Genomic DNA, 12,640 nt, shown 5'->3' with positions numbered 1-12,640 from the left:
ATGTACTCCAGTAAAATAGTTAGTCTACAACTAGTATTTCACCCACAAAAGACACAAAGTCTGCGGCGGCTAACTTTCAGAATTTCTGTCGGAAGCATATTTTTCCGCACATTCTTGATCATAACTTCAGTTAGCATGCATGTATTAGCCCCAACGTCATACCGAAATAGCTCTGGTCTTTTAGCTTTTGAATGACATCTTACTTGTTCCAATAGATGACTGTTTACCCTGTCTGCTGGGGCACAATAGTCAGTTACTCACTGATGCGTCAAAAGTATCTGCACCTATTGTTTCGTGTGCGGCTCGAACCAGTTTACTTTGGAGTGGCGCATTGAATAGCAAATGACATTCTGAAAAAAACGGCATGACGCGCGATGGGTGGGATTTCTCCCATAAACAGCCACAGGTGTGCGCAAACATTTCCTGTGCAAGTAGTCGCTGATTTCAGGAGTTGCAAATTACGCATCGCTGTGCGTAATTCGAAATTCTGCAGTTATTCGTCTTCTTGTGTCTACAAAATGGCTAAACGGACTTGGAAAACTAAATACACTATGGAGGAAGCCTTGGAGGTTTGTCTACGGCGGGACAGTGATGCTTCCAACGAGTGTGTGTCAGAGGAAGACACTGATGTGTTGTTCATTGACTCTGAAGAAGCATTTTCTGACGACGGAAACGTTACTCTTGACAAGTAAGTATTATTTACATTTTATTGTTATTTTATTTAATATTATTGTACTCATAGATAGACAGTTAGATACTTTATTGTTACCGAAGGAAATTGTGACTCAGCGTTATCACTCAGCAGCATTCTCATCAGTAAAGCAAACATCCAAAAAGACCGAAACGTAGTGTTAATTATTATATACACAGCTCAGTCTTTCTTGCATTCTAATATAATTTGTTTGTTTGTTGTTTTACATAATAGAACGTCTGAAGATAATTCAGATGACAACTGGGTCCCACGTCCCTCTACAAGCAGAGTGGAACCAAACATACGCTCAGAGGAGCCCCATCCCCCCTCTCCTGGAAAAGTTAAATCAAATAAAAGAAAAAGCAAGAGGCCGAGGGAGAAGAGGGGGAAGAGGGAGCCAGGACCAGTGGTCAAGCTGCATTTACAGGAATGACTGAAGAGTCATGCTGGAATGATACTGAGGTTCAACACATTACACCTCCACAACCCATCTTTAAACCCCAACGTCCCCCCGGACCCCTGCTTATTTCCACATTGTCATACACAGCATTACAACTTTTTTTCACTGACCCCATTCTACACACAATAATTTCAAACACAAATGATTTTGGTGTGCACAGATCAACACAAACTGCCCCATGGACTGATATTTCCTTACAGGACATGTTCAGTTTCATGGCTTTGATTGTATATATGGGATTTATAAAATGTCCTTCATTTACAGATTACTGGAGAAAAGGAACACTGTACAGCCTTCCATTCCCTAAATCTGTAATGTCTTGTGGTAAGTTCCTCCTAATATGCCGGACCCTGCACCTTAGCAGTAGGTCCGATGATGCTGCTAACTATCAGAACTGGGGCACAGCAGCTTATGATCGTCTGTGCAAAATCAAGCCTCTTTATAGTGAGCTGAGGGATGCATGCAAAAGTAATTATCATCCCAATCAGCATATTTCTGTAGATGAGCGTATGGTTGCATCAAAGGCCTGAAGCAGCATATGAAGAGCAAACCTGTACGCTGGGGCTACAAGCTTTTTCTTTTAGCAGATTCAGCCAACGGCTATACTTGGGACTTTTTTGTTTATGAAGGAAAATCAGAAAAACCTGGGAAAGGGCTAAGTTATGATTCTGTCATGGGAGGGAGCATCAGATGGCTGAGGAGCGACTCCATCCTGTTCGTCCAGTGGAAGGACACCAGAGATGTCTTTATGTGTTCCACTCAGCCCACGGAGAGGACTCTGTCCAGCGACGGATAAAAGGTCCATATGGGCAGTGGACCCTGAAGGACATCCCTGTTCCACCAGCGGTGAAGGACTACAACCAGTATGTACTATATACACAAGTATGTTCTGCCTCTTGAAATGTAATAATTTGTGTGCTGGATATATTTTTATACGATTTCCCTTCAACCTGTCCTTTTAGGTACATGGAGGGGGTGGACCTATCGGATGCCCTGATAGGATACTACAAAGTCCTGCATAAGACACAGAAGTGGTACAAGACTTTCTTCTATCACTTCATGGACATTGCCATTGTGAATGCCTTCATCTTACATAAAGAACACGCCAGAAGGAGAGGTGAGGTTCCAATGCACCAGAAGGCATTCAGGGAGACCTTAGCCTTGGAGTTGAACCTGCACCATTTGTAGCCAGTCACCACAGACCTGTGCACATATCAGGGCACAGCACAGCTGGGCGAAGCAGGCCAAGACTCCCGTGAAGTGTGCCACGTGGGATGTGCCCCTGTGCTTTGTGCCAGGCAGAGACTGCTACAATGATTGGCATGTTGCCAACAACAAAAAAATTGTAAATAGTGTTCAGTGTTGTTTGTCATTACTTATGTATATAAAGTAATTGCATTTAGAACAAACTATTTGTTTGGACTTTTATTGTATGCAAAAAGCTCTGGTTATAGATAAAATGTGTTTGTGCTTCAGTTACTCTTTGTCAGTAATACTGACAGATAATCTGGATGTGGGATTAGACAGTCCAAAGTGTAACCTTTCATTAGAGCCCAAGATCATGACTGTATGTTGAACTGTTCAAATTGTTGAATTTCTTGTTGTATTACAGTCAAATTTGAAGTGGGAATGGGTAAGACTTCAGGCTGTAGTCCCATTGTGTTTTTCAGTCCACAACCCTATGCTAAAGTCACTTTTAAGACACATATTTGGGAAGAAAAAATTGGCAGGCATGAAAATCCATCTCTTTCACTGTATTCAAGCTACTTTCGCCGCACATTGGTTGAGATCATTGGCAAGCTACCATCAGACCTCAGGGCCAAATGGTTAAATAAGAACTATGAAATTACAAAAGAAGAACATCTTCCGAAACTTGACGACGTTGTCAGCTTCGTAGAGACAGAGGCTGAAAAGAGGTCTGATCCAGTCTTTAGTGGGTTAGTTAGCTATAAGAAACAGGAGAAACCAAACAATTTTACATTGACTACAAAGGGATTCAAAAAACCTGTTCAAAACTACCCCACAAGTGTTAAGGCAGCTGCTGTTCAGGAGAACAAGTCTGCACGTACCAAGCAACCAGCTAATCTAAAGTGTCTGAAGTGCTCAGAGCGCCACTTCTTGAACCAGTGTCCAGCTTTCCGCTCACTAACTGTGCCAGATCGCCTCGTGTTCGTTCAGGAGAAAAACCTGTGCCAAAACTGTTTCATGATGGGGCACAACACTGAGGTCTGCACACGCTATTGGGTATGTAATGTGCCTAGCTGCGGACAGAAACATAACAAATGGTTGCAGCCTAACCACACAAGCAAACAGAATACTACAGCAAGTCAGGACGCCACTGATGACAGTAAAACTCCTCAACAAACACAACCTACCAGATCACCTAATGTCACTTGTGGATTTGCTGGAGCTGGAAATGGTAAGGTTTGCTTACCTATTGTTCCTGTTGTGGTTAGAAGCAAGGCTAGCAGCATCAGTTCTGTCACGGATGCCTTACTCGATCCAGGAGCCAAGAACAGTTTAGTGTCGGAAGAACTCACCAAGAAACTCAAAGTTAAGGGCAAGCCTGCCAGGTTAGACCTTGATACAGTAGGAGGCAGTCGAGAAGGAATATTTCCTCGAAGTGTGGACCTTGAGATAGACTCACTGCACGATGGCAGCATGTACACGCTTAATGGTGCGAGAACACTAAATAAGTTAAACATAGGACTTATCCGTCTAACTACACCTGATGGGATCACTTAGCGGACATCCCTATTCCCAGTGTCAACTCCAAAGATGTGCACCTTGTTATTGGACAAGATGCACCACGTCTTCTCAGAGCTGAAGAATATCCTGTAGGAGGAGATAATGACCCATATGCTACCAGAACGGTGCTTGGCTGGGCCATAAATGGACCAATTGATTACAAGGAAAGAAGGAAGGCCAGGGCCTACTTCCTCAAGTCCGATCATAGCCTGCAAACTCAGGTAGAAAGGTTTTGGAAACTTGATGACCCCACACACAAGAACAATCTATCAATCAATGACCACAAAGTCATTAAACTGTGGGAAAATTCATTCTCCAAAGAAGGCTCACACTATCGCTTAGACATACCTTTCAAAAAGGAAACAGTGACATTAACAAACAACATCAACTTAGCAACACAGACTACGATTACTGGAACGCAGACTAAGAAAGAACGCAGACCTGAAAGAGAAGTATGTGGAGGCGATGAAGTCGACCATCGACAAAGGTTATGCAGAAGAGGTCTCAGCTTCGTCACTTGACCGCAACGATAGCAAGATCTGCTACCTCCCACATCACCCAGTGACTCATCCCCGCAAGCCTGGAAAGGTATGTGTCGTCTTTGATTGTGCAGCTAAGCAACGTTCCCTCTGAGCTGCTCGCACATTCTCAGCGCACAAGAAAATCTATGCAGCGCATAAAATAAAATTCACCATAAACGTATTCATTCTGCCAATGATACGGCTTACTTACGCTATGCAGCCAGTCAGAGCATTGATGGTGCTTGCATATGTGCCCTGCCCATACGCACCGTGCAGGTTAGCTAGCTAACAGTGCAACGCAACCCCTTATCATGGCGAAACGAACGGGCAGCGCCAGCGACACATCCACTCACCGAGCCAAAGTAAAAAAGAAATGCGGTTCTTTTAGGATGGAATGGCTGTCTGAGTGCAAACAGAAGAACAAGCGCTGAAACTGGGTCAGATTTTTTCTTTTTCGAGTGAGAAAAGTCTACTCTGCAAAACAAGGCTGCAAGCATGACTCTCACATATAACAGATAACATACTACACATGTCATGAACAACAAGATTTTTGTCTTTTTCATTTTAAGTGGGCCAAATCGCTTTTATTAAAAGTAAACTAATGGAAATTGCTGCTGTGATTTGATTCTTTTAATAAGCCATGTAACTGGCTATGATCCAGGGTGTTGAACAGGTGTGATACAGGTGTGTGGCCACAGCGTGCACATCTGATGCTGCTCACAGTGCTCCTCAGTGTGCTCAGGGAGCTGGTGTGTTTGCCCAGACACATGAAAAATTAGAGGGAAGGCAGCTAAGTATGATGGAGTATCCCTCAATGACGTCCACTATTTTTGCCTCCCTTCATATCAATGCTAACAGCCACCTAGCGATAGCTGCAGCTGTTACGGTGTTTGCTGCTCGGAAGCAGGGGAGTGCTCGGGCTGCACTTCGGTCTGCACGGTTTACACAGCAGGCAGTGATACGAAGGGAGAGAAAATAGGAGGGAGGGTTTTGTGATGCAAATGTATTACTCTTTGGAACGCATATTGTTTTGAGAAGCAAAACGCTTTATTTTCGGGACCTTAGCAAACTAGCCGGACTACTTTCATCAACACCAAAACGAGGCTGGAACTCTGCTCACAGGACGCAGCAGGGGGTAAGAAGATGTTCATAAATGATGTTGCTGATATGGGATGTCATACAGCTTCATGTCAAAAGAGGCGAACTATCCCTTTAACTTTGATGTGAATCTTTGTTTGTTCTTTAGTTTTTTGTCATGGTGTATTGTCTGTATGTTTTTATGATACCTGCCTGAGGACAACGGATGAAATTTAGCAACTGTGCTAACTCCGGCATATTTACATGGATGCTTTGCTGATATGTTGATTAATGTGCAGAGTCCTAACCAAATAAATAAGAAATGAAATAAAAACCTCCTCCACACTGACCTGTGGCCCGGTGGACCCAGAGGATGAGCCGGCTCTGTTCCTGGTGGAGGGGTTCTGCTCCTCCTTCTGCTCCTGGTTCTGCTCCTGCTCCTGGTTCTGCTCCTGGTTCGGCTCCTGCTTCGGCTCCTGCTTCGGCTCCTGCTTCAGCTCCTGCTTCAGCTCCTGCTCCTGGTTCTGCTCCAGGTTCTGCTCCATTCTGGCCCGACTGATGGACTCTGCAACTGTCACCACATACGATAAGATCCAGCTGTGGCGTGCAGCGTGTTAAACCACACCCACTTTTCTTCTTCTCTTGATAACCTTTCTGCACAGTTTTTAACCATCCAGTCACATTCCATTAAACTCATTACTGTGCTTTTTATTTAAATCCCTGTGAACTTTAAAATGCTTCTTTAAAGACCCACTAAGGTCACAGTTCAACATATTTGTAGCTTTTTGATCAAATTCAGAAAAAAAATGTAATAATAACTCTGTAGACCGACACCCACTGTGTGCAATATCCCATAAATCTCATCTGAGTCAGTGGAACACCATCAACTTAAATCATTTTACTACATTAAGACAATGATCCTGTTTGAGGAAAAGGGCCCCAATATCATCCCAAAGACTGAGGTTCAGATTCTCTCCGTTTCTAAACCTGTTCTCATTTCCAGAACCTTTTTATCATGTGCTCAGTCCTTGTTGATTCGTGGATAACAGAAAATATTGGATATGTAAAGGAAAGTGAATAATGAAGCTTTCATGAGACACTTCTGAAGAGGACAGTCAGACTGTCTTTTAATGGGCTTCTGAGTGTAAATCTGAGAAATCATACACTGATACTGAGGAGAACTGGATTTCTACTGCTCCTGTGATACTTTCCTGGATCACCCACAAGTCTTTATAATAATGCTATGACTCCTCTTCACACAACTTAAACTCTTCATGTCATTAAAGGATTTATATTGAGCATAATTAAGTCCCATTTTAAGATCTAATCATGAAATATGGCTTATTGTGTACGTTAAACACATCAAATCACATGTTTTGGCTGCACACTTCTATCAATTCATTGATACAATTGATTGATTACACATGGCGGCGAACGCAGGTGCAGCAAGTGGAGGCTGTGTTTGTCCTCGCGTAAAACCTGCAATCTACAAAACTGATGATGGGAAGGTGATTGTAGAAGATGAACTCTTAAATTAAGCCATTAAGCCATGATGAAATTGTCTTGTTGACAACAACAAACTTTTCATCCGAATGGATCGAGGAGTCCAAGCGACTTCTGTTTGATGTTTGCCCGAATACCTCATTGCGCTGTGTTGCGCACAAAGGGCCGCAGAAGGACGTAAATAATATTAAAGCCTGCATGCGGGTTCTAAATGAATGCGGGGGAGACATTCCGCGTTTTGTGTCACATTATCTGGATGAACTTCCACCTATCGGGTTTGGCAATATGGACGCCTCGGCGCTGCTCAGCCGAGTCGAGCGGCTCAGCCAAGAAGTATCTGGCCTGAGAAAGGCATTGGAAACGCAGGCTGAAGTAAGCGAAAGCTTGGGGTCAATTGCTACAGCCATAGACCGCCGAGTAACAGTAGTGGAGAACTGCCGCACGCCGGGCTACGACTCTGGGACTGACTGCACCAAAGGAGAGGGGACACGGAGACCAGCAGGCCCTGGTCGCCAGGAGGAATCATCAGCAACTCCCGCTGCTGGGAAGATGCGTCTCCCTGGGCTGGATACGGGGATCGCTGGCACCTCGCGCGAAGGGATAAAGGAACCGGAGGGCACCGCTCATCAGCATGATCGCGTGGATGTAGCAGCAACTTCACCACAGCTACAACAGCTGCCACCACCGTGGACCGATGTGGTGAAAAAAGGTCTCAAGAAGGGGGGGGCCTTTGAAAGCCACTGGGCCACAGAGATCTCAAAACAGGCAAGCTCAGGTGAAACGCGAGCAGAGGAATAGTGGGATTATTGGCACTGCTACGGAGAGCAACATTGGAGTAGTGATAACAAAGTTGGTGAATGTCTTTGCCACTAAGTTTGCTCCTAGCTTGGATGCTGACATTCTGCGTGTTTATCTTTCTGAGAAACTGGAGAATGAAACAGTGACGTGTCGGAAGATTGAGTCGGCCCGCAGCAGGTATGGCTCATTCCACATTACTGCTGAATGTATTGATGTTGCGGACATGTATGAACCAAAACTGTGGCCCGCTGGGATTTATGTGCGCCGATTTTATGAAGCTCGTGGACCAAGGGTCCTTAGTGAAGAGGGGGGCAGTGAGCTGAAATGTCATGGCACACCTGCTCAACGTGAGAATATGGCTGCATAGATGTGCAGTAGGATCTACAAACTAATATGAACATCTGTGTTGCGTCTAATAATGCACGCGGGTTGCGTGTTGGACACAGCGAATCTGATAAATCACGCAGATATGTTGTGGACAAACTATTGGAGAGATGCGACATTTTATGTGTTCAGGAGACGTTCCTGGCTAAGCAGGATCTGGAAGGTCTTAACTCCATACATGAAGACTTTCACGGGGTAGGCGAATCAACTACAGACTTAAAGGGGAACTCCGGGGCATTTGAACCGCATTTCCACTGCTAGAGGTTGTCAAATACTGATAGTAGAACACAGACAGGTGCAAATCTGCGCTCCCTGTATGGAGATAGCGCTGTTCGCTCAGCCTGTCATGCGAGGCTAATACGTGGTGGCTAAGGGGCGAGCGCTAACCCTTCCATGTAAAACAACAACTTGCACACTGCAGAAACGTCACACCACTTTATAAACTATCCGACAATAAAGTCACAAGCCTTACCATCAAAACCATATGCATGGTTCTCACATTACTGGCATGGGAACGTTACAAAACAACTTTATAAACAGCATGTAACTCACCGTTTAGTTGTACGCTCGTGCATGTGAAAGCCCAAAAGAGTCAATGGACGATAATCACATATACAAAACAATTATCTTCTCTAGAAAAACTGCGTTCAAGTATTTAAAACATTACAACAATACATGCCCAGTAATATTGTAGTAATATGGAAGAATGTGTAAAAAGGGGGAGGATTCCAGGGGGTGTAGCCACGATGTGGAATAAAAAATATGACCAAGGAGTTAATGTCATACGGTTGGGAGTTGACTGTGCTATTGCAATTGAACTGTGTTGTAATGATAGGAGGATAATAATTGTGAATGTGTACACGCCCTACAAATGTATATAAAATGAGGACGAGTACCTCAGTAGACTGGCGTTTATCATGGCATTTATACAGGACAATCCTACCACGTCTATTTATGTTGTTGGGGACTTGAATGCTGATGTAACTGATGTCAATTCCTTGTTTGGTAATCATCTAAACCAGTTTTGTTCTGACAATGGGCTGATTTTATCTAGTAAAATACTTTTACCAAAAAATAGCTATACATATATAAGTGAGGCCTGGCATTCCACTTCCTGGTTAGACCACTGCCTTTCTACTGTGGATGCTCACCCCTCCATCAATGATATAAAAATAGATTATGATATGGCCACTGCAGACCACATACCCTTTCTTATATTGTTGAACACAGGCAGTCTGCCTGTGTTGCTGCCTGTGGATAACAACACTGATGTTGGTAAAATAGAATGGTCAAAATTGTCTAGGGCTGACATTGATATGTACAGTGCACAGTGAAAATGAGTACACCCCTGTTGAAAAGTAACATTTTGAACAATATTTTAATACACACACAAGTTATTCCCAAAACGTGCATAGAGTAAGTTTAATACAACATCTGTTCAGCTTACAACAGAAAAGAAAGGTCAATAATATAACTTAAATGACATATTTGTCCATTTTTGTGAAATTATGCTGGTGCAAAAGTGAGTACACCCCTATGTTAAACTCCCTGAGAATGGGCCGTGTTGGCCCGAAATGTCATGAAATGAAAAGGTATTAAAAGGGAGGTCATCGTTGTGCGTTTCATCCTTGCCTTACATTGAAATTTTACATTTTGAGTCTGCACCAGGCTAAAAGAGACGTGTGTGAGATTTGACTGAAATCCTATGGAGAGTATCATGATCTGCTTCAGTAGTCACAGTACATGTTGACAAGCATGTTTCTTTTGGTGAAATTCAGCTTCCTACTGTTGATGGCATCCATACAGCCCCAAACCATGCCACTCCCACTACTATGCTTGACTTTAAGCATGGGGCACTTTTCTTTGTACAAATCACTTTTTACCACCACACAGGCTTGACACCATCGAAAGCAAATTTGTTTATCATTGTCTCATCAGAGACAAACAAACTAAGGATATGGATTGCTGGAACCATGTCCTGTGATCTGATGACACCAAGATGAACAAATTTGCTTTCGATGGTGTCAAGCCTGTGTGGTGGTAAAAAGTGATTTGTTTACATCTTCAGCTGCTTGGAGTGAGATTCGGGCGGGTCAGGGGCCGGGCAGTGTGCGCGGGGGGGGTGTTTCTTTCGTTTTTTTTTTTTTTTGGGGGGGGGGGGGGGGGGGGGGGGCTCGTCCCTTGCAGTATTCCATCACCATAAACTAGCTAAAGAACAATTGTTTTATTTATACCAAAATCACAAATCTTCACTTTTACACTAAATTCTGCTATATTTTAAAATAAATTGTTTTAGGTATGCAAAGTCTTAACAAACTAAAAAATTTTATGAGTGTTGTTGTAAGTGTTTGTGGCAGATTTTGATGCTTGATGACTGATATTGGGGGCTCCCTTTTAAAGCACAGCCATTTTCACAGTCATGATGGATGACAGAGTTCCATTCAGAAACAAAGTGTTCCTGGTCTTGGTTTTATTGAGCCCCACCATGGAAAAAACCCTCTCTGCATCAGCATTTCAGTGCGACAGAACTAAAACCAGTTTGGCAATTGTAGATAGCCTTATTGGGAATCTGTTCATACCAGTCACCTTTGAAAAGAATTAACCACGGAAGCCTAATTACACTCCTACATATTTTTCATTTTTCATTAAGTTGCTCATGTCAAAGGGTGTGTGCTGAATATTTAGGTCTACTACTCCAATGAACACTTTAATCAGCAGGTATTGGTCTTTTACAAGGAGTAGGAAAACTATAGTAACTAACAAAAGATTAAAATAAATGAAGATATGACCTGCTGATGATCCTGACGGTTCTCTTCCACCTCCAGCTCATCTACAACTTCTGCACGCATTCAGACCATAAAGGTAATGTCCGCTGTGCATTCATGGAACGCGTGCTTGCAGCTTAAAGCTATTTCAGACCTAACCCGGCAACAAGAAATTCTGTTTTCTGATTGGCTGAGAAATTCTGTTTTGTGATTTTCCGATGGGTTGCTAAATCAAGACAGCTGTACCAGAGCTATAGTTCTGAGCTGTACGAGCGAACCTGCCATTGACTCGTTTATAGTATCGGCCATTAGAATTTCTGTGCGACGAAGTTGATCATTTCTCAGCGTGAGAAATGGCATGTGTGGCGTGTGAGCGTGTGAACTTGTTGAAATGCGTGTGTCTCACGCTCATTGCGTGAGACTTGAGAGCCCTGTTCTTAGTCTCCTCCATAAAAGTAGATTTTTTACATCTTCAGCTTCTTGGTAGTCCCCAGAACAACCATCTTCCACCATGTCCCACCCTCTGACTTTATCACCCGCAGCCATGTTAGTAAGATGGAAATGTCTCTTCTACCAGAACATCATCTGCTTCTTAGATAAAACTGCATCTCACAGATTCCACTTATTCAGCTCCTCTTAGTCACAGCACTCTCTGCTGGATTGTAGCGGAAGTACAGCAGACTCACATTTATTGGAATCTTAGCAGTGTGGTGTGAGGACAGGACGGTGGAACAACATATTTATTGTTCTCACTGTTTTCCCCAGAGATTCTTAGTGGGAGACTTATGACACCATCTTCAGCTGAAGCCTCTTGGTCTCATCCTGTTCCGTCTTTGTTCCCAAGATACTTTCATCAGTCAGATTAACCTTCAGTTAGTGCATCATTTAAGTCCAACAGAATCATGTCAGCATCACTATGGGGTATCATGGATATATTTATTTATCATATCTTCAGAGTAATTAAATATAAACTCCATTAGTATATATACGGGCTGCACGGTGGTGTGGTGGTTAGCACCGTCACCTCACAGCAAGAAGGTTCCATGTTCAACACCCAGCTGGGGCCTTTCTGTGCGGAGTTTGCATGTTCTCCCCGTGTATGCGTGGGTTCTCTCCGGGTACTCCGGCTTCCTCCCACTGTCCAAAAAATCATGCATGTTAGGTTGATTGGCATCTCTAAATTGTCCTTAGGAGTGAGTGTGAGCGTGCATGGTTGTTTGTCTCGTTTGTCTCTATGTGGCCCTGCAATAGACTGGCAGCCTGTCCAGGGTGTACCCCATCTCTCACCTCTTGACTGCTGGGATAGGCTCCAGCCCGCCCGCGACCCGATCGACGGATTCAGCGGTATAGATAATGGATAGTATATATACATTTATATATATAGATAAACATATAGATTTTAATTTCTTCTGAGATATATGTAGATATAGTTATATTTTTTTCTGATATATAGTTTCTGTATAGTGTGTTTTATCTTATATGTATAATGTATTATTTCTTCATTTTTCAACTTAATCACACACAGAATAACATGTTGATTATGTTGATATTTCTACAGTCAGCTCAACACTACAGATATCTGTACAATGTTTTGTATGCCATGCTTTTTGTACATTTACATAGAACAATACATTTTACTGAAAAAAACTCCTCCTAAACCGGTCACATGGTACGACCGGTTCGAAAGGCCTCT

The 12,640-nt window shown here is 43.2% G+C and overlaps 1 protein-coding gene across 1 annotated transcript in view; it reads left to right on the top strand.

Moving 5' to 3' along the window:
• Nucleotides 1-7,285: 7,285 nt before the first annotated feature.
• LOC142368726 (uncharacterized) overlaps nt 7,286-12,640 on the top strand; it is a 52,511-nt gene continuing 47,156 nt past the window's right edge. The window contains exon 1 of the mRNA XM_075450913.1: nt 7,286-7,765. Within this exon, the coding sequence (XP_075307028.1) occupies nt 7,286-7,765 (480 nt within the window). The remainder of the gene's footprint in view (nt 7,766-12,640) is intronic.

Source organism: Odontesthes bonariensis, chromosome 19, assembly GCF_027942865.1.
Source record: "Odontesthes bonariensis isolate fOdoBon6 chromosome 19, fOdoBon6.hap1, whole genome shotgun sequence".
In the NCBI taxonomy this organism is placed as follows: Eukaryota; Metazoa; Chordata; class Actinopteri; order Atheriniformes; family Atherinopsidae; genus Odontesthes; species Odontesthes bonariensis.
Note: the sequence above shows the minus strand (reverse complement) of the source record. Positions and strands in the feature narration are given on the sequence as shown.